At 40.1% G+C, this 22,813-nt stretch overlaps 1 protein-coding gene across 4 annotated transcripts in view; it reads left to right on the top strand.

Moving 5' to 3' along the window:
• BCAT1 (branched chain amino acid transaminase 1) overlaps nucleotides 1-22,813 on the top strand; it is a 67,110-nt gene that overhangs the window by 34,486 nt on the left and 9,811 nt on the right. For 3 of the 4 annotated variants that reach the window (XM_061444399.1, XM_061444401.1, XM_061444400.1), the window contains exons 3-9: nucleotides 4,864-5,064; nucleotides 6,548-6,604; nucleotides 8,655-8,765; nucleotides 9,664-9,783; nucleotides 13,903-14,066; nucleotides 15,587-15,729; nucleotides 21,134-21,219. In XM_061444399.1, coding sequence (XP_061300383.1) covers nucleotides 4,864-5,064; nucleotides 6,548-6,604; nucleotides 8,655-8,765; nucleotides 9,664-9,783; nucleotides 13,903-14,066; nucleotides 15,587-15,729; nucleotides 21,134-21,219 — 882 coding nt within the window. The remainder of the gene's footprint in view (nucleotides 1-4,863; nucleotides 5,065-6,547; nucleotides 6,605-8,654; nucleotides 8,766-9,663; nucleotides 9,784-13,902; nucleotides 14,067-15,586; nucleotides 15,730-21,133; nucleotides 21,220-22,813) is intronic. The other variant, XM_061444402.1, reaches the window with a different exon arrangement.

Below are 22,813 nucleotides of genomic sequence, written 5' to 3'. Positions count from 1 at the left end.
GAAGGCCCTGATCTTTCCTAGGATATGCTTACAAACTCAGTATAAGTAATGAAAAATAATAATTGCAGTTGCTTTGTCATCTTGAATGAATCACTTTGACAAGAAGTAGGGGAGGTTACTTGTTTCATCAGAGTAGACTGCAGTCAGTCTCACTGAGTGGATGTTAGTATTTTGAGTATCTCTGCTGAAACTTGTTGTTACAGTTAAGTAACATGTAAGCTATTTTGCAGCTGAGGCTGTCAGCTCTGTTTTTACTCAAGGAAGTGATAGAAACGCTTGGCCCAGCAAAGCGTTCAGAGAAGTTTGGGTATGTCAAGTGAATTGCACCTGTTAAAGCTGCTCAACCTATTCATTATGGTCTAGCAGTTTCAGTGCAGTGAAAATAACTGCAACCAAGGATCACTTGGGAAGGTGTTGGTAAAATAAAAATATGCCCTTGCCTTCTGCACCTATCCAAGATAGTTCTCTAGGGTCAGAAAGGTAGGAATATAGTAATGAGAGTAACAGCTTTGGCCAGAAGCTGCTGTCAGCTCCAATTCTACTTCAGGCTATAGCAAAGGTTGGGTAGAATAAGCATTAAACTGACATTTTGGCTAGGGGCACCAGAATGTCTTGCTACAGCTTTGGTTAAAATTGACACAGACCAGCATGTAATTTTTAATTTGGGTAGCTCATAATTGAAAAGATCTGATTGATCAAATGATGAATTTCAGTTTCAAGAGGCCACAATGTATCTTCTTTACTTGGTTTGGGTAAAGCTTTGCCCTGGAAGAAGTTGCATTGGAATCAGCAGGCACTTTTCAGAGGAGAGGCTATTAAAAAATACATCTTGTCAAGAGAGTAGCTTTTTACAGGTGCAGTGCTGCTATACAAGCCTGAAAATCAACAGTATCCAGCTGTCTTTCCCACCACCACCTTTAGCCTACCATAGGCAGAGCAATCTGGTTCTTCCTATTTCTTACTCAGGTGCCCTGGGCTGGGACCTAGGAACATGTATCTTGTACATACTGTATTGCTGCAACATGGAGAGTTTGCCAGGATGGAACTGTCCTTGTAATTTTACTCTAGGAAACAGGGGCCAAATAGCTGCACTCACTAGACTGTGTGCCACAGGCTTCTTTCCTTCTTTATCCCCCTTAATCTTTTTTTGTTCCTGCATTTATCTGGTTTTCTTCCACTTTAATGGTTTTATTATTTAGGCAGCAGCATCAGAAGGTGCTTGAGAGCAGGTTGGTAAACAAAGCAAGCAAAACACAAACCTAATTGAAAATCACCCTTTGTATTGGCAGTACACACAGTGGAGATCTGAATGAGTGTTAATGCCAATCCCTAATGCATCCTTAATATATTACTTTGAGGGCTGAGCAATTGTTGACAAAGGAAAGAAATAAATTGCTGTTTTATAAAGGTCATAGGTGATACCATGGTAGCACAGCAATAGTTTTTTAATGAGCGATATTAAAGTAGTAGGCATTAATACTTAATCAGTATTTCTAGTGTTAGTCACCTGGCCTTGCTCTGCTCTTTTTGTGTGGGTTCTTCTGAGTGTTTGTTTTCCCTCCTGCTGGTGCTGTTTGAACAGCACCACAAAATGCTTGGACAGGTGAGATGTTGTGTAGGAGGTTTTATTGTTCAGGGACCTAGAAGAGGCTGAGTGCAATACTTCATGCTGCAGACCACATTGTGGGAGAGAGTACTGCAAGGATGGGTTCTCCAATGCCTACTCAGTCCTCTTCTATGGGAAAAAAAGATTGAATGTGTTTCAGCACTTGATGGGATCTTGACATAAAAAGCATTGGGATTCTGAAAGATTCAGGTGATTTTGCACACTGTTAACTTGCACTACTTGCTTCTTGGGGAAAAAAAAAGACGGACAAATGTACAAGAGAATGGGTAAGGGGAAAGACCCTAAGAAAGTAATGGCCCCCAAAAAATCTTAAATGCATCTCAGGGGACCTTAACAGGATCATAAGGATAAGGAAACTTGCCTTTTTAATGATTGTTGCCTTAATGGTCTGTGCAGTTTAGCCTATTTTTGAAGTCTTCTGCAGGGTATTCCTACTGTTGTTTGAAAGAAGTGTTGTGGGTCAAGTGTCACACCTGGTATTGTTGAGTCAGGTGTTTGCAAAATGCCTGAATGAAGGCTAGTTTCACTAAAAGCTGAAGGAGGTGAGAAACAGCAGGTAGGCTCCTTGTTCAGTGTGTGCAGCTCCAGAAAGCTCTGTGGTCCAGAAACTATTTGCTTTTTTTCTGGATAAGCATCACAGCTACCTGCCTCTGTAGGCTTTCTGCCTTCAAGTCACTCAACCTGAAATCCAGCCCAGTGATTTGTGTTTGTGACTGCAGGAAGTCCCCAGTCCTTGGGGCTGAAAGCTAACCAGTGTGGGCTCCTTTTTTGAGCCATAGGCACTGCTGTGTGACCACCCATCACAGAGGAGTACCCATTTTATTGAACTTGCAGAAGTGAGCATGTGGCCCACCTCTTATCACTAATGAACCAGCATAGAAGTGACTCTGGATCTAGGACCCTCTTTCTATTAACCATTAGAGTGCAACAGAGTGTTTGTATTTGATCAGCATAGTTTTATTAAATTAGCACTCACATGACAAACACTCTGAACTGTCTCTTGAACTGTCCAAATCTGGAGAAATAACTTAAGTGACAAAACTGGGTCAAGGAAAACCCAAATGCTCCCAAGTGAGCATGTTTCTTCACTTGTGGCTGCAGTTTGCTGCGCTTTCTACGTGTGCTTGTGGACCTGTGAGAAGAGCCAAGGTAAAATCTTTTCCATCCTTAAAGTAAAAGCTATTTGTTAACCCTGATAAGGCTAACAAACTGTTTTGTAGTGCTGCCTTTCAGCTACTGTGCTTCCACAGCTGTGGGAGTGAAAAACTGAGGCATAAAAGCAGAAATCAGCACAGTGATGGGAGTTCTAGGGGATGAGACTCCATATGATAGCTCTGGTCCCCAGGCCACTTTATTGTAAAGTTAATTACCTTAATGAAAATTACCTGAGATGAGACATAAGCCATGGCTTCAGGGAGAGCTGTTAATATCACTGGCAGTAGGCCTTCTTTAGAAGTTGTGATTCTGTCCAGAGATAAAGGCAAGGATATAACTGCATTCTACATCCTTGCTTAAGTCCCATTCACATCCTGCTCCTGCATAAGTGTTTTCCTGAGCTGTCTTCCATTGTGGATAATTACAAACACTCCTTTGTGGCTTTTAATTTGATCCACGCTCGGGGGGGGGGGGGGGGGGGGGGGGGTTGGTTTTGTGTTTTTTTTGTTGTTGTTTGGTTTGTTGTTGTTCCCCCCCCCCCTCCCCCTCAAGTGCATGATAAAAGGCTGTCAGGTAAAACTCATTTTTATTTTCAGGACATCATTGAGTAGTGCTTTTCCCATTGGAGCATTCATTGTCAGCAAGATAAAGGTTACTCTAAAGATTTAAGAAGAGTAATTGTTGTTTCATCAGATTAGGTATTAGTTCAGTCAGGCTAATGCACTTTAATATTTAGTCAAGCCCTATAACTGGATTGTTTAAAACAAGCTTTTATCTGTTCATGTGTTCCAGCTCTCAGTTAATTTCACATCTAAGCCATTAAGCAAAAAAACCCCAAACAAACCCAACCAACAAAAACCCAAACAAAAATCAACTGACCCATAAAACCAGGCCATTGTACATTAAAGGCATCTTGAAAATCAGGTTGTTTACAGAGACAGGAGTGCATGTGTTCTTTTTCAAAAGCTTGAGACTATTTTCTTCTTATTTTGCAAAATGAGTCTGAGACATCAGTGGTACCTCTTGCAAAACATGCCTTTTTAGTGCCCGTACAACTGATTTGAACAATAGTCTGAACTACCTGCGTTCCAGTCTACTTTATATGTACCCAGCATAAAGAAGTAAGATCTTACTTGGGTAGGGGGGTTTGTAATAAGGGTCAGTGCTTTCTGAGTCATGTTAGGAAGGGAAATGGCCCTTTGAATACAATTCTTTGTTGAATTCTTTTTTGCTTCTGACCAGCAGTTTAAATGCTCAGATGGTACAGAAAGAGAATGGAGAGTGTGGATCGAGACTGCCCCCTTCATAGCCCTTTCTAGTTGTTTAGTCCCTATCTGTGTATAAAAGAGAGTGACCTGCCAGTGATCCTGCTTTCCTTCCCCTGCGTTCTTTAGGATGATTCACACCATATGAGCTACCATAAAGAAAATTAACTCTCTCCCAGCCAAAACCAGTACAAAAATCCCTATTTTGCATTTCTGGAGCTAATCCAGCTTGTAAAATAAAGTCTCTACAGTTTATCATGCAAGGAAACATTTAACCTTCTTTGCTAACGGAACCTTTCTAGGAAAATATGGATATGAATGAACAAGCTGGTGTGACCCAAGTAATCTGCTGACTGCAGGCTCTGATCTCTCACGTTGGTTTTATGGATTGAAGGCAAATCATCATAATGTATCTACTTAGCTGTGAGAGGGATTAATTTCTTATGGTCAGTTTATGTTCTGAGATACAGCAGTTGAGTGTTTCTGGAATTTGTATGCATACGTTAATCTGAGTGCCCAAGAAATTTTCATCTGCTGATTTTCTGGTTTTACACTTTGTACTGCTTCCTCCACTTAACAGTTCTTCAAAATATGCCAAGTACTTCTGGTATAAGCAGCACTGTGTATATGTGTGCATACACAGTATGAGGACTTTGCCAGCTACTTAGAGGTTAGCTGCCTTTAAGCATTCTGTTATTAAACATCCTCACAGATAAAATATCACATTTGTCCATGTTCACTGATGGAGAATAACTTTTAAGTCAGTCTGAGTTGATCATTTTTATACACTTCATTTTTGTCTTCATGTTCCTTCAGGCTTCAGACTTGGTTATCACCCCAGCTACGACTTTGAAGGAAAAACCAGACCCCAATGGTTTGGTGTTTGGAACCGTGTTCACTGATAATATGCTGATAATTGAATGGTCCTTGGCTTCAGGATGGGAGAAACCTTATATTAAGCCACTTGAGAACCTTTCATTGCATCCAGCTTCCTCATCTCTGCATTATGCTGTAGAAGTGAGTACTGAATTATTTGGAAACTGCTATTTTGTTTCATTAGCTCTTGAACCCATACCTTTGTAATACATGGACTATTACTGTCTGAAGTTCATTAGTATTGAGTTACATTTTGTTTTGATAGCTGATGTCCTTCCAGAATAATTCCATTATTTACAACAAGATTATATTTATGTTAGTATAACTCAGAAGGAACTCTGACCTGTGGATTCCAGTTCACTTAAATTTCTAGGCTAGTGAAGGAGACCCTTTCTTCATCAGGGACTGTAGTGATAGGACAAGGGGTAATGGGGTTAAACTTAAACAGGGGAATTTCAGGTTAGATATAAGGAAGAAGCTCTCTGATGTAAGGGTAGTGAGGCACTGGAACAGGTTGCCCCCCAAAATGATAAATGCTCCATCCCTGGCAGTGTTCAAGGCCATGCTGGACAGAGCCTTGGGCAACATGGTCTGGTGGGAGGCATCCCTGCCGTGGGGTTGGAACTAGATGACCTTAAGGTCTTTTCCGACCCAAACCATTCTGTTATTCTATAATGCTTACATGATGACAAATTCATTTGAAAAAGTGTTCTAGTTCACTGACAGTTACTGTCCAGTTGCTGTAACTTAATGAAGCACTGGATAAAACTCTGAAATTCCAAGAGTAACTTTAATTTGGGGACTGAACATGCACTTTGTGAGAGCTATTTTAAGCTGTTGTAAAGGTTCATATCTTGGATTGCAGGACAGGCTAGATAGATGTTTGTTTGCAACTCCAAGCAAGTCTGAAGAGCTCCAAACTAGATCTGATGTATTCAGCATATACAAGTGCATTTAAGCAGAAAACATAGAGCAAGGAATTTTGGAAAGTGAAATGTTAAGTTGGAAACCAGCGTGGTTAACAGTTTCCGTGCTTAGCTGCTTACTGGCTAAAGCTGCCTTTTGTGTTTCCAGAGCAGCTTCAGCTGTACTCACATTTGTGTGAAAGCCTCAGCAGGGCACATATGGTGAAATGGAAATCTGTTTCTCCTCCCACTTCTAGGTAGGTGGGAGTGTCTCCACTGAAGTTAGTGGAGTTGCTTGTGCTTTTTTTATTATTTCTTTGTCCATTTCTTCTCTCTCTTTTTTTTTTTTTAACCACTAGGATAAAGGAAGGATCAAGCTTTTCAGCTTTTCCTTGCTTGTTGTCCCTGAGCTCCTGCCTTCACCATTTTTTGTTGTTGCTGTTTTTTCCCCATCTAGTCACTGGGCCTCCAAAGGCCCTCTGTAAATTACAGCAGGCCCCTGTGACTAACGCTGCAGCTCTTGATCTGCCCAAGAAGTAAGAAACCACGCTGGAGTCCTGGATCTATATTTCACTCTTAGTAGCATATTGCTTTAATGCTCAGCCTCTGGCCTAGTTTGAAGTCATTGCTAATATGAATATGCTCTTCTTTTTTTTTTTTTCTTTTTTTCCCCCCCATATTTTTATTCTTTTACCCTTATTGCATCACGATTCCTCTAGCCAAGAGGACAGACAGAGGAGAATCTGGTGCCAATGCTGTGGCTCAATGAATACACAGTGGGTATAATAAACATGATGAATTTGGCATTCCCTCCCCTTTCTCCTTGCCCTCCATGATGCACTGTGGTAGTCTGGATCTGCTGAACTCCAGATCCAGCTCCTGTGATGTACAGATGTCAGATAATATTGTTTGCACACCACCGCAGCAACCAACCGTCAAGCAACCACAGCAGTTGCTTTTATTCATGTGAGCATTTCTGGAACACATCACTGTCTCCCTTTTGAATGAGTGTAAGGTTTTACTGAGCTCTGGAAAGTTAAGTATTTCTCTTTGGAGAAAAAGATTTAACAGCTTGAGAAGGCTTTGTGTTTCAGTAATGATGTGATTCTTCTCTCAAACCATTGATCAGATCTTAGTAGCAACATTCCTTTCTCTTCCCTCTCATTAAAAATTCTGTGAGTGTGTTGGGGAGGAGGGTGGGGGGAAACAACTGTTCTGTGATAAGATAGAAGCATTACAGCAATGTGGTATTAGCTAGTAACTGGCCCAATAAAAATCATATCAAAGTATCACCATACAACCAGCTATGCCACCCTTTATTAAAAACGTTTCTTTTCTTATAGCTACAACATCTGTCCCAGGAACTGTTTCTTTTTCCAAACTGCACACAAACCTTTTAATAAGGTTGGCATTGCCATAGGAATAATATAAATTTTGAAGGCAAAATGTTCTGGGTTCTAATTTTAGTTCTGCTACATAGTTAGCATGTAGCCAAAGGAATATTGTTGGGATTCCTGCACCCCAGTTACAAACCAGTTAAAATTTGTCATGTGGAAGGACTAGCTCTATCATGGGACCTCACAAAACTTTTCTAGACATTACACTTCACTGATCCTTCTGGGGAAATGTTACAGAATTTAATAATAATGAAACCTTGAGTATTCTACTAAAATTACTTACACACAAATACAAGATTCTTTTTTTCCAAATAAAACCCCTGCATATGTAGACTTCAAGTGCAAAGAATGTACTTCCAGACATTTTGTGTGGAGCAGTCAGGAGGAGAAGTCTGAGGAGACTGAAAGAAGTGATGCAGTTAAATTCATAGAACTTATGCTGAAATTTAATGTGCTTTAAAAAATGAATTCTAAAATTCTTGTCTATTTACATGAGTGGTCCTTTAATACTTAATCTAAATACCTGTATATATTTATATTGATGTGAACTTACATAATAAATAGGTTTTTTTTTATTTAATTTTATATAATTATATATACAAAATTATTGTTTGCTGGCTATAACTAGAAATTACCAATCTGTAACTGAAAACTATGGATATTTTGTGGGTATATTGTTTGCCATGATTAGGAGATGCTGTAGAACATTCTGCTGGTAGGGCACTGATGGAATAATATTTTTGGTAAATTGATTGTCAACACCAGTCATCTGGATTGTGCAGTTTGATGGGATAGCTATGGCTAATTTAAGTTTCCTGTTAAGTATAGGTAAAACATTTTCATGCATTCTCCCTCTAGTGCCTCTGTCTCTCATGCTAGCTAAACCCCTTTCCACAGCGTAGGGTTGTATGGGAGAACTAAGTGACCAAGATTTTGCTGCAACTACAACAAGAACTGCAACAGAGTTCCCTTAATTACCTTATTCCATGCTTCCTACTGAAATGAATTTTTTGACAGAGCCCTAAAAACGTTTAACATATATAATTAAATTCTATAGATCTTTTCCTTAGGGGATAATACTGATTTAGCTCAGCCTTATGTATCAGTCAGGATGTGAGTGAATAGTTAATTCAAACACATGCTACAGATTTTAATTGCTGCAACCAAGTTGTGAAAAAAATGGTTGTTGTTAAGTTCTCTGACAGATAAAGATTTATCTGAAGCATAGGCAGGTCACCTTTGCAATATAAATGTCATAAAACTACCTCAAAGGAGTGTGTTGCAACCATTAACTAGTTGGCACTTATGCCTTGAGTACTGTGTAGTTCTTTGATTTCCAAAGCATGTTTGTTGCTTTAGCACAAATCATCAGGGGATAAAATGTCTCAATTATTATTTGCTTTCTTTTTCCTCCTTTTTGGTTTGGTAGTTGTTTGAAGGAATGAAAGCTTACCGAGGAGTGGATGGCAAAATCCGCCTGTTCCGGCCAACCCTCAACATGGAGAGGATGGCACGATCAGCAAGACGAGCAACTCTGCCAGTATGTAGTTAAGATGTCATGTTCTCCTTAAGTCAGAGCATATTTTCATTTTCAAAATGCAAATCTCTGAAACTTTACAGTATTGTAACATTTATCAAACACTCTAACTCTTGAATAGTTCAGATAAACTTTAAGAGACCTTATTCAGTGAACTGTTCGAAATACGTTTTTCCTTTAAATCACCACAGTATTTTGCTTTCTTCATTGTCTCTCTACTGCTTCAAATGTACACAGTCTAGTTCTGAGGGATATGAGCTGTTCTGCAGATATTTGCATGCGGAGAGCTGATTAAATTTTTCTGGCAGTAATGTTCTTCCTTTTCTTCTTTCTACTTCAGTTAAGTCCTTCAGCCTCTGAGTGCCTTAATTTTCGGTCATGCTAGCAACTTAATGTGGCTTTTAACAACTGGATATTGACCAGTGAATCTCCTCCCATGCTTATTAGCTTTATTACTGTAAAAAAATTGCAATTTCATGAAACTGGGAGACTTGGTGGGTCCCTCAGTGTTACAACACAAATCACTCTTTCTGCAGAAGAGGTGGTGCCATAGCTTGCAGTGTGCCAAGTGACAGTGAGGGCTGCGCAGGCTGTTCTTCCCATATGGTTTGGAGGCAAGAAGGGTCAGTGGCTCCTTTTTGCTATCTCAGAAGGATACTTTGTTGCAGACGAGGACATCCAGGATACCGGATAAAAAGTCACAGTAGCAAAAACCATGGGACTTCTGAATTCTGTGAGAAATGAAATCAAGGAAGATAGTGTAGTCCTATGAACCTCTATGGGCTGTCACTGTTACTTATCCTGATGAAGTGTTCCCCTTAGCATACAGATCTATAAAGACCACAGAGTGTTTAGGCTGTATTTCTCTGTTTGCTTTTCACCCTTTGCTTTTCCTTCCCAGCATTTTGACCAGAATGAGCTTCTAGAGTGCATCCGGAAGCTTGTGGAAGTGGAAAAGGAGTGGGTCCCATACTCAACCACTGCCAGCCTTTACATCCGTCCTACCTTAATTGGAACTGAGGTAAAAACCATTTTTCTTTCTCCTCATAACTTTTGGGTACTTAAGCACAAAGGAAAAGCCTCCATCCATAAAGGGAAATATACAGCAGTCAGTAGACAACAGTATTGCAGTTCAGCGGCAAATCGGTTTTATGTTTTTACTTCCAGGTTACTCACCTGCAGCTCTACTTCACAAATTTATGTTGACCACACCACCACCTAGTGGACACATTGATTTAGGTCTCAGACAGTAAACTATCTGAGTGGCAACAGCAAAATCTAGATTAACTTTGGGTTTGTACTAAAAGGATAGTTATTTGTCACACAGTAATGTATGCATTTAAAATACTAATAATCTAAAGAAATTGTGAAGGAACAGAAATTTGTTGTGTAATTTTGTGATTTCAATTTGTATCTCCATCCTGACTTCAGTGAGAAGATTTTGGAAGATTCTACACAGTAAATTAAGATGGCCTTTCTGAGAGACACTCTTAACAGAACAAAAAACAAGCTCTTCTGTCAGTTTATTCTTGAACCCAGATAAACCCAACCTTACAAGAGACTCCTTAGAAACTAGGTATTACTGAGTTTCACATGAGTGTGAGTCAAGCCTGTAGTATTTATGAAGGAAATTAGAAATAGGGAGTTCATTTTAATTAAAACTTTAAGATTAGTGTTTTTTCGCAGTGGTAAGAGAGAAGGCTATAATGGTAGAGCATAAGCTAAAGAATGTATGGTTTCCCAACTAGGCCAGTTACTCTTCTGCAGAATCCACATCTGTAAGTAGGCACCATACATGGCTTCACTAAGAGGAAATCCTGCCTGAAAATTTGGTGGCCTTCTGTGATGGGGCTACGGAACTGATGGATGGGGTAGAGCAGTTGATGTCATCTACCTGAACTTGTGTAAAGCGTTTGACACTGTCCCACATGACATCCTTGTCTCTATATTGGAGAGATATCAATTTGATAGGTGGACCACTCACTCAGTGTATAAAAAACTGGCTGGATGGCCTCATGCAAAGAGTTGTGGTCAATGGCTTAATGTCCAGTTGGAGACCAGTAACGAGTGGTGTCCCTCAGGGATCGGTGTTGGGACCAGTCTTGTTCAACATCTTCGTCGCTGACATGGACAGTGGGATTGAGTGCGCCCTCAGCAAGTTTGCTGATGACACCAAGCTGTGTGGTTCGGTTAATACGCTGGAGGGAAGGAATGCCATCCAGAGGGACCTCAACATGCTTGTGAGGTGGGCTGATGCCAGTCTCATGAAGTTTAACCATGCCAAGTGCAAGGTCCTACACCTGGGTCGGGGCAATCCCAGGCACGGCTACAGGTTGGGCAGAGAAGAGATTCAGAGCAGCCCTGCGGAGAAGGATTTGGGGCTGTTGGTCAAAGCAAAACTTAACATGAGCTGGCAGTGTGCACTTGCAGCCCAGAAAGCCAACCATATCCCTGGCTGCATCACGAGGTGTGTGACCAGCAGGTCGAAGGAGGTGATCCTGCCCCTCTACTCTGCTCTTGTGAGACCTCACTTGGAGTATTGTGTGCAGTTCTGATGTCCTCAACATAAAAAGGACATGGAACTGTTGGAACAAGTCCAGAGAAGGGCCACCAGGATGATCAGGGGACTGGAGCACCTCCTGTATGAAGACAGGCTGAGAAAGTTGGGGCTGTTGAGCCTGGAGAAGAGAAGGCTGTGTGGAGACCTCATAGCAGCCTTCCAGTATCTGAAGGGGGGGCTATAAGGATGCTGTGGAGGGACTCTTCATTAGGGACTGTAGTGATAGGACATGGGGTAACAGGTTAAAACTTAAACAGGGGAAATTTAGATTGGATATAAGGAAGAAGTTCTTTCCTGTGAGGGTGGTGAGGCACTGGGATAGGTTGCCCAGGGAAGTTGTGAATGCTCCATCCCTGGCAGTTTGGACAGAGCCTTGGGTGACATAGTTTAGTGGGAGGTGTCTCTGCCCATGCCATGGGGGTTGGAACTAGATGATCTTAAGGTCCTTTCCAACTCTAACTATTCTATGATTATACATTCCACATATGTTCTAGGACCCCATTAATTTTAATGCTTGTGAGCTACTTGCAGATTTTCAAATAGAAGAATCTCCACCCAGTGACTGTAAAGTATTAATTTTAAAAATTAATATTGTTTTTTTCCTTCTTTAATTGTCTTGCTGTTGAACTTTTATTCAGGTTAATCAACATATCCGGCTTTTCTGCTATGCCATATGTTGTTTCTAGGTTCCATGTACTGCCAGTCTTCAATGAATTTATTCTGTGATTCTATGAATTAGCACAATTAGGAAAGCCAGTCAGCAGAATCTCTTGAATGATCAAGTAAAAATATTAAGATCTCAGTTAATCTTGTTAGAAGTTTTGCTGAAGGAGTAAGGTATACAGAAATCAAAATAACACTCTAAGTACCTGAAGAAAGCTTATTTGAGTTTTTCAGTTGTTCCATTATTCCACTATTATGTTTCCCTCCCACCTCCCACATTATCTTAACATACTTTGTGCACAGTATTTTACTTAAATCTTTGGTCCTAAAGATTTAAGTTCAATAACTTTTTTTTTCAATGGAGACCTAATCTTAGAAACCAAGTACAAGCTTGTTCTTTTTACAAGACTGAGTGGAGAAAAAATAGTGACACATTCAGTTGCATAGAAGATCCCAAGAATCATGGACAACCAGCTGGACATAGCCCTGCTTTTGAGGAGGGGGATTTGACAAAGATCTGAAGATCTCCAGAGCTGCCTTCCAACCTCAGGCTTTCTGTAATTCTGTAGTCAGTCCTGAGCTTTGAAAGAATCATGTAGTTAAGCAAAGTCTCCTATGACAGGATTCAGATTCTGACCACTGCCAGACTTTTTATCTCCACCTTCAAGTATTGATGGTGATAATTTAAAGTATGAGAAGCCATCTGTCTGAGAGGAGGGGGGTGGGGGTAAAAGGTGATACATTCCAGGTTATTTCCTGTGCTGTTGTGTGAACCATTTCCAGTGGGCATTTTAGCTTGTCACACAGTCATTCACAGAGCCAGCACCCAGCTCTACCAAACCAGTTCTAAGTGACCTTGGCTAATTGTCATCACTAATGCAGCTGGCAGCAGTTCCTCCAGCAGTGGTCCTTGACACTCCTCCCCCTAGAAGGCTTTGCAAGCTTGTGTTGTGATTAATTAATATAATTATATAGAATCCTGTTAAGCTAATTTCTGAATTCTTGAAAGCTTGAAAATCATAGAATAGTTATGCTTGGAAAGGAAGGACCATAAGGTCATCTAGTTCCAATCCCCCTGCCATGGGCAGGGACACCTCACACTAAACCATGTCACCCAAGGCTCTGTCCAGCCTGGTCTTGACCACCGCCAGGTGTTCAAGCATTCACAATTCACATTCAAGCATTCGAGCATTCACAGCTTCCCTGGGCAATCCATTCCAGTGCCTCACCACCCTTACAGAAAAGAACTTCTTCCTTACATCCAATCTAAACTTCCCCTGTTTAAGTTTTAACCCATTACCTTGTCTTACCACTACAGTCCCTAGTAAAGAGTCCCTCCACATCATCCTTATAGCCCCCTTCAGATACTGGAAAGCTGCTATGAGATCTCCATGCAGCCTTCTCTTCTCCAGGCTGAACAGCCCCAACTTTCTCAGCCTGTCTTCATACAGGAGGTGCTCCAGTCCCCTGATCATCCTTGTGGCCCTCCTCTGAACTTATTCTGACAGTTCCATGTCCTTCTTATGTTGAGGACACCAGAACTGTACACAGTACTTCAAGTGAGGCCTCACGAGAGCAGAGTAAAGGGGCAGGATCACCTCCTTCAACCTGCTGGTCACGCTTCTTTTGATGCAGCCCACGATATGGTTGGCTTCACAAATACTTGTGAAGATTAGAATAATATATAGATAAATGAAGCAGCTGTAAATGAATGGTGACAGTATATAAAATTAGGGTAGTACATTGCTCTGGTTAGGGGGGAAGTTGTATAAATACTTTCTCTTCATTGCATTGTCTTTGCATTGTCCTGGTAAAAGCACTCTCTTGCAGCAGTTCATCTGAAAGCAGTGTTCAAAAGCTAATTGTGTAGTATCTGATGTTAGTTAGTTTTAATTTTTTTACATTCCCTTTTTTCAGCCTTCCCTTGGAGTGAAGAAGCCAACTAAAGCCCTACTGTATGTCATACTGAGCCCTGTGGGCCCTTACTTTGCAAGTGGAAGCTTTAATCCCATATCCTTATGGGCAGATCCAAAGTATGTAAGAGCCTGGAAAGGAGGAACTGGGGACTGCAAACTAGGAGCGTAAGAAAACATAATTCTACATCTTCTACATAGCTTACAGAGATTTGGTTTTTAGTGAAGTATCTAATCCAGCAGAAATAGAGGTATTAAATGTAGCAGTGAAACAAACAATTTACTTTAACACAGATTTCAAAATTGTACTTCACAAATATTATGTATACAATTCAGTTGCATATTTTTATTTGCATATTACAGTCAAGTGGATTACTTGCAGAGGCAATTTTGCAGCATCTCAGGCTGAGACATTAGACCTGGAAGGTGTCCATATAATACTTTGGCTATTCCCCCTGCAGAAGTTGACAGTAAAGATATGACTCCTGTGATGCAGCATTCAGTGTAGCAGCCTTCTGCCAACTGGGCAGTGAGTGGCATTGACTGCTGACCTCCTCCTTTGACAGGCTGTCCCAACAAGCCATCTGCAGTTAACTAGGGGAGTACAGGTGTTTAAAGAAAAACATGAGACAATTATCTACCTTGACTTGCCCATCATCTGGCAGTTTTCTGCTGAACTAGGCCAAAGCACAAGTTAGGTAGACACATCGTTGTTAACGTCCAAGTACTTGACTTGTAGAGTTGAAGCTGCTTAGGACTGGACTGGAGCAAGCAACTTGGAAGTGGCTAAATAAATTATTATATGTCCTTGGTCTTTGGTTTAAACAAAGCTTACTGCCTCTACCTGGGAGTTTCTTTTCTAGGCAGGAAGTTAGTAGCTGTCAAATGCTACTCAACAGCTTTCCTTCATTCAGTCTGATGTTCTGAGAACTATAGGTTTTGTTTGGTTTTACAAATACATTAATTGGTTCCTGTGCATCCTTCATATTTCAGCTGTGAAAAAAAAAAAAATAGTCTGGAATCACTACTGACTTGATTTGTGCCCAAAGGTGAAAATGTAACTCCAGTGTGGTCAGCACTTTGGGCTGCTAACTTTGGGTCTTGATGGTAACATCAGAAACTGTAAAGAGTTTTTTCCCTCCGTCAAAGCAGCTATGGAGTAGCTCAGTAGTCAGGTTCACTGTAGGCAGCATTTTGAGAAAACAGTTGCTTCTTGAGGATATGGAATTTGAGGCCTGTCTGCAGCTCATGAAGCTACTAGTTCTGTGAATGTCTTTTGCTAGAAAAGAAATAACTTGCCTCTGGTGATTTTTGTATTTCAAGAGGTTCATTTGACATATGTGAGATAAGGAAGATGGTTTTGGTTTTTGTGTTGTTTTTTTTTTTTTTTTTTTAAAAAAGAAAACACAAAAAAACAAAACAAAACAAACAAACGAAAAACCAAACAAAAAAAAAACAAGAAAAAAACAAAACCCCACATGAACTGGATGGGAAGTTTTGGGGTTGTAGATACAAATAGTCTAGGAAAATATTAGTAGAATACTTCCAATTAAAATATTCCAGGGACAAGCAGTGACTGTGCACAGCACTAGCTCGTAAGGTAAATGTGCATAAAACCTTGCACAGAAATGAGAAAATACCCAACCAGATACTTATAACTGTTTGCTCTTTCTTTTTGTTTCTGGAAGGAATTACGGTTCTTCTATTTATGCCCAGCAAGAAGCCCTGGAATTTGGCTGCCAGCAGGTTTTGTGGCTCTATGGAGAAGATCATCAAATAACTGAAGTTGGAACAATGAATCTGTTTCTCTACTGGATAAATGAAGATGGAGGTAATAGTAACACAAACCATGAAAATTCTAAGTAGAACAGTTGGGAATTTAGTACACAAAATAAGCTATATAAAAGTGCAGATCATAAATAAAGATGATTTATTAAGGAAATGTCTATCCTTTTCTGAAAACTAGTAGATAACTAAGTTATACTATTGTGAAAGAGGAGATTCTGGAGCAGCTGTGAGTACTATGTACTAACATCCTAAACTGTTGGGCCAGTCCGCATGCTTATAAGGGTAGAGTGTAGCCAGGTCCCACTGGAGGCTTGGTGTCAACTCTAGCAGCATGCTTTATCTTGAAGGAGGTGTTGGGTCAGAAAAATATGGGGACACACTAAAGATACTTTATGGCTGTATAACTCTAAACTCTGTGACTCTGGGCATGAGTGGTTCCCATTATCACTTTCTGACAAGTCAAATATTCCTAAAGGATAGCCAAAAGTATTTTGCCATCCAACTGATGAAGAACTCATCTCTTTCTTTGAAGAATGTTGAAGTTCTGTCCAGTGGAGGCAGAGAGGGAGAAACATGTCAGTCAGCATTCCACATCCCACATGCTGAAAAGATGTTTTCAAGATATACCATCATTCTTGAAGCCATTTTTACCAATTTGTACCCACAGTCATTTCTGAGCAATGTATATGCTGATTAGAAAGCTATCTAGTTAATAAAAGCCAACTAGTCATCTCAAAAATAGACATTAGGCATGCAAGTACTCAGAGCTTGAGAAGCATTAGCTGCGCCTGAGAACTGATTCAGAGGATTACATAACTCTTGGTCCTTAAAGGGTTGAACCACTGTATAGGCAAGTGAATAAAAGGACATCTGACTTCCATGAATGCCGGTCTTCTGTGCAAATTAAGTGTTACTGAATTTTGCATGGCAGCACATGTAGGGTTTGGACTCCGACTTCATCCTAGTGCCATGGGTACCTTTGAACACTGACGTCTTTCTGGCAGTGCTCAGCTGCAGTACAGAGGCAACGTTCTTTGGGGACAGCAGTATGCTTTAGATAGTGTAGGGTAATGGGAATCCAGCTACCTGACTTTCATTTCCAGTTACATTACTTGTTTTTCTGCAAAATCATTACCACTTTTGTAAGAGGAATGACACTCATTCAGTGTTGAATGAGTCTGTGATGTCTTGTGAATGAAACTGTAAATATGAGAAATCTTGTTGTTATTACAGCAGCAGTAGATTTGTCAGCATAGTTAGATGGGCAAATTCATGCCTTGTGTAACTTCTCTGGAAAGACGCAAAAATAGATTTTGGCTCATTCTGCTCAGGGAAAGGACACTGAAGAGGGGACATAATTAGAATTCAATGTTCTCATTGTACTTAAACCAGGAATATGCTGGAATTATCCAGCTGCAGCACAGTACTGTTCCAAAGATCTGCCAATCACTACGTGACCAGAGCACTACTGAATAGTACTATTGTGAGGTGGCCATAGCAAACAACTTGTAATTCATGCCACCCAAGCTAACTGTATACTGGCAAACCTGCCATTCCACACGATGTGGGACTTTCCAAAAATTCGCTTTCTTCAGTGCTCCATCATTGGAGCACTTTGCTGGCCCCTGGTGTGTTGATTAATGCTTAATTTATGATATCTTTGATTAAGAAAAGCTGCCAAAGTGTGTCATCTCACACCTATGGCATTACATTGTGATTTGTGTTTGCCATTATGTTCTGTCACTTCACAAAAGATACTTACTTAAAATGTGGTTTTGTTTTGTTATGCAAATTCTGCAGCTGAGAGAGGGTTCTAACATAAAAATAGTGAGGCAGAAATTACAGATCATCATCAAAAGGAAAATGTCCTTCTTTGTGTTTTCAGAGGTCACTGCAGAATAGTCTGAACTGAACTCCTTGGTTTATAACAAATCAAAGACCAAAGCCTAGACTAAAGGACATCTGTGCTTCCAATGAGAGTAGGCTTTTCTTGCAAGCCTTTGCTATGTATTTTGAGTTACAGCACTGTGATTAAACGTGACATGTCATCTTGGGCATCAGGAGGAGCTTGGGAAAGTGTTTTGTTTGTAACATCAAGGAGGGAGTAGGGGAAGAAACTTCTCAATTTCTGGTAAAATAATATGACATAGTCTCTGCTGCTTTTGTATCACCACTGCTGCTCTGGCATAAATTTAGGAGTGTGATATTTTGGTCATCAAACCCTGTTTATGGTTTATGTTCGCAAAGTGAAAAGTTTGGTCACCCTGCAGTCCCTTCCACCTATCTCTTCAGAGCACATCAGCTGTTGACATTGAAACTGATTTCCTTTAATAATGCCTGTTCTTTTGCTTAGAATATAGGCTTGACTTTATGGAAAACCTTAAAATTTAAACATGTGTCCAACTTGAAGGTTGCTAACTATGAAATCTCTGTGTACTTTCCAAAAATTCGCTTTCTTCAGAATGATTTGGAACCACCTGGGTTCTACTTCTAGCTTTAATGTTAAGGAATTGTGAATAGCATTCAGGCATTGCTTAATATTTTTGTGCTGTTATTAAAATTGGGATTAATATTGCCCACTACAAAATAGCTCACATAAATTGAAAAAATTTTTTTTTTTTTGTAGAACAGGCAGGTAAAATATCAGGCAAGCTTGATTAGTGGTCTGCATGTGGAGGATTATTTGTGCTGCACAATTATCTTTTACAAGAAGACTACTAGCAAAATAAGGATTGTACCTTCTGGTCTAATAGAAAGCCACAGCAATAGCAAGGAGGGTAGAGCATCAAATGAATGAGATGACAGGCAAAGAAAAGGAGAGGAAAATGATTGCATAAAGTAAATTGACAGAGACACAAAGGGTGATTGCATGAGGGGAGAGTAGAAGAAAAGCCTGAGGGGAATAAGGAGAAAGGAATAGAAACAGAACAAACTGGAAGAGAAAGTCACCTGTTAATAATACTGAAGCCAAGGTTTCCTGGGTTCTCCTTGACCCTGAAGTTCCCTCCTGTTAGAATGTATTTTGGTGTATTTCTCAGCATTATTTTAGTGTGAACAGTACTGAAGGCATCCCATACTTGGAATCTTATCTGCTATATGTTCATAAATACAGGTATGTAAAAATTGAAGCTGTGTAATATGCAAGACCTCATTTTAAAAACCCTGTAAACACTGATGGAGTACCATTGTCACAGCATGCATATACCATGCCTGGTTTAATGGGACACTGGACTTACAGTGCTACTACTGTAACAATAACAGCAGTCAACTGAAGAGAAACCCTGACATTTACCTTCAGATGCCTTTCCCCCACTTTTTGGTACTGTACATTTTAAGGCTTCTAGCACATGAAAATAATTCAGAAGGCAAATGGAGTCTGTGAGCTCAGTCTGGGTTGGTTTTGGTTTTTTTTGCGATGGACAAACTGATGTCATACGGAGACTGGTTTGGCATCGATTCACAGAGGATGAGTGTTTTTGGCATGCTGTGTTGTATAGCATTATCATCTCTGCTGGATACCAGGGGAGCAGATGTTCTTTGGGTGGCCTCAGGCTGGTAGGCATAGTATGTATAGTTGACAAAATTCTACAGATCAGGCTGTTTGAAACATTTTGAGACGCCCAACATCCTGTCTACTCAAGTGCTGTTTGGTGGCTGGTTTGGCCTGGCACCTTTTCAAACTAGCTCAAATCAATTAATATATGTTATTGAGCTCAAGCAGGTTCTGGCCAAGATCTGTGGCAATATCACACAATAGAGAACATTAGCTGGTGTGTAGTCAAAATCTGATATTAAGGTACGAATTATTTGGATTTTTCTGTTTAAGAAAGGGATGCATTTGTATGTGACTGGGTCACAAGTGCAGAGTATCAGGTCTTCAGTGTTCAGATTCATGTGAGCCCTGTGGCTCATGGAAAGTTTTTAAATCCTCTTTTTTATGATAGTTGTGCCAGAATTAGGACCAGACACACATCATGTTAGGAGTGATGCTAGACAGACTCCAAAGAAAGAAAGCTTATTTTTCCTGACTGTATGAGAAAGAAGAGACCACTGCTGTGGTTAGGAGTCTGGGATAGGTCAGGGAATCACGCTATTGGTTAGTCAAACCAAAGCAAAACATGTAGAGTGTTCTAGGGCAGCCTTTTTTGTGTACATTTTGGCATCCTCATAAAAGGAACATGAGGCATAGGTAGGAAAAACTTCAAGTCCAAATGAATAATTCCAGGGGTGGCTGCATTAATAACAGACATTTCCTGAGAGAATGGACAGTGAGTAGCAGATTCAATGAACAATTCGATTTATTTATCCTCCATTTCCGCTACTCCACCCCAACTCCTAAAGCCCCCTCTTGCAGAGTAATGCTGTAGTCAGTCTGGAGCTGTGTATGCACTGGCTGGCAGACTGTGTTTGTGTGCAGGACTATCTAGCTGTCAACAGAGTATTAAGCAGCTGAGCTCAACCTGCTATCTCAGCCCAAGGGTGAATACCATGATTCTGTCTTGTACCCAGCTGCAAGTTTTCACAGGACCTATAGGAACATTTTTTAACACCATTTTGCCTTTGAGATTGATTCAAACAGGCCTGGATTCAGTGACCTTTTGCAGGTCATAAGGGGTGATGTAATAAAAACATGAAAATATGTATCTTCTTTTATGTGGCCTAGTATAAAAGAATCAAAAACCTTAATGGTTTGTGGATTTAATGGACAGGGTAGTATCCTTATAAGATGAAGAAAGGTAATGGATTCTCATTGGGAAGAGACAATGGTTAGGAAAAAAATATGAAGAGTAATTCTGAAAGACTGTGGATGTCATGATTTCTCAGTGAAGAATTGAGACTGTCTTAAAAGAACCTGGCTATCTGAAAGAGTAAATGCTCAGTATTCTCTGATAATAGAAACACTGAATGTGTGCTATGTAATGGCTTAAAATGAAAAAGTTTAGCTTTGATTTGCTGCAAAGGTCAGATGGAAGAACAAACACTACATACAAACATCTCTGTTGTAATTTAAGTACTTACCATGTATGGATTACCATTTACCATTTCTCTAGTAAGATGAATATTTATCTAACAACCTTTTTTCAAAAACAAACAAGAACAAGGTAACAGACCACAATAGCTGAACAATTTGAATTATTGGCACTTGGAATTTTATTAGGACTGCTCTTTTTGTGTAAAGAGAAAACTACTGGAAAAAAGGAAGTCTAGACCAAGACAATAGATCATTAAGGAAGCCTCCTCTCATGATACTTTTGGCAAGGTTTCCACTGTTTTGCTTGTTCAGTAAATGGGCCTCAAAATTTCTGGTAGATGTTTCGTATTAATGCTACAAAGTAGGGATACTGAACCCCTTATTCATAAGTTCATTAATTAATGGTGTAATATGAGTAAATTTTTCTGTTTCTTTGGTTTTCAACCAGTATTTCCATTTCATTTGTGTTTGACAGAAAATGAACTGGCAACCCCACCTTTAGATGGCATCATCCTTCCAGGAGTGACAAGACAAAGTATTTTGGATCTGGCACACAATTGGGTGAGTGTTTTGACCCTGGCAGCGATAGTTTCAACTATCGTGTTGCAACATTGATGCAAGTAAGCATTCCTGGTGCTCAATATTTTGATGTTCAACTGATCTGGTCAAATCATAGAATATTTTTGGGTTGGAAGGGACCTTAGAGGTCATCTGGACCAATCCCAGCTACAGTGGAGTTTTCAACTAGATCAGGTTGCTCAAAGTGCCATCCAACTTGACCATGAATGGTTTTCCAGGGAGGGATGGGGCATCTTCCACCTCTCTGGGCAACCTGTTCTGTTGTCTCATTGTAAAAAAAAAAATAACTATCTAGTCTGAATCTACTCTCTTTTAGTTTAAAACCGTTACCCCTTGTCCTATTGCAACAGGCCCTGATAAAATTTGTCTCTATCTTTCTTGTAAGCCCCTGTGAATATTGAATCCCTCAACCTGCGTGGGAACTAAGAGCATGCTAATTCAGATTTCCGGCAACATCATTAGAATACCCACATCTGTCACACAGAACAATACCAAGCTTGTTAAAGTATCCCCGTGTAGTATTTAACATGAAAATTCTCATCAAATCCTCTGGTCAAGAAACTTAAATCAAGGAAACAATTACCATGCATGACTGCAGCCATACTTCAGTCATCAGCACACTCTTTCTCCAGTTAGTTCTCATGGTTTCACCCTTATTTCTAATAACTAGCATGCAGCCTAAAATCCAGCCACAGTTTTGAAGTCATCTGCTTCCAAATTCCAGTTCTGTCATGAAACCATTCAAGAACTTACTTGGACACTTGGGACTACCTCGTACCTTGAAATGCAGCAAACTGTCTGTCCACCCTGCCTCTACTGTATTCAGAGGTTTTATTGTGGCCTGAGTAAGAATACTATAGAGCCAAAGGCCTACCAAGCCTAGTATCCTGTCTCTTGGTTTTGGCCCTTTTCCCCTGATACTAACTCAGCTTCCAGCCACCTGTAGCTGAAAGACTTCCTGAAGTACAGTTGATGTATCACATCTAACTTGCAGTGAAGAGAGCTAGGCATGTACTTTGTAGCACGTATGTGCCACTTGTTAACCTGCACTGAACTCTTACACATCTTTATTCATATTGGAACACCCTGAGTACAGATACACATGCACGCTTCTCAGTCTCATCTCCTTTATAAGATATTCCCAGTTGATAGGGCTTATTTGTGAGATACCAGACTCTCATCTTAGTCCTCTTGAATAATTATGTGTCTTCTGCTTCACAAAGGTTATTCTCTTCTTCCTCACCTCCATTCCCTAACCTATCTGAAACTCTGCTTATGTGGTGTCCCTGCTCTTCTTTCCAAATACTATCCTGTCTAGAGCTAATAATTTTTTTAATCAAAAGCATCTGTTTCATGTTAAAGAACTTGGATATGAAACAATGGCTAAGCTTTAATTTGGTCTAATGCAACAATAAAGTCCACATAAATCCATGAAATGAAAATTTCAAAGTTTGATGTTTATTTCGGTTCTTTAAACACAACCCCTCAATCAGTTGCTATGCATTCTTTAACACTTGTGGAAGGTAAAACACAATTTATGTTAAGACTGTCCACTGTGAATTGCTTTACTCATACC

Source organism: Pezoporus flaviventris, unplaced genomic scaffold (assembly GCF_033815535.1).
Source record: "Pezoporus flaviventris isolate CSIRO_AGI_PZ_B2104156 unplaced genomic scaffold, CSIRO_AGI_Pfla_v1 ptg000002l, whole genome shotgun sequence".
Classification (NCBI taxonomy): Eukaryota; Metazoa; Chordata; class Aves; order Psittaciformes; family Psittacidae; genus Pezoporus; species Pezoporus flaviventris.
Note: the sequence above shows the minus strand (reverse complement) of the source record. Positions and strands in the feature narration are given on the sequence as shown.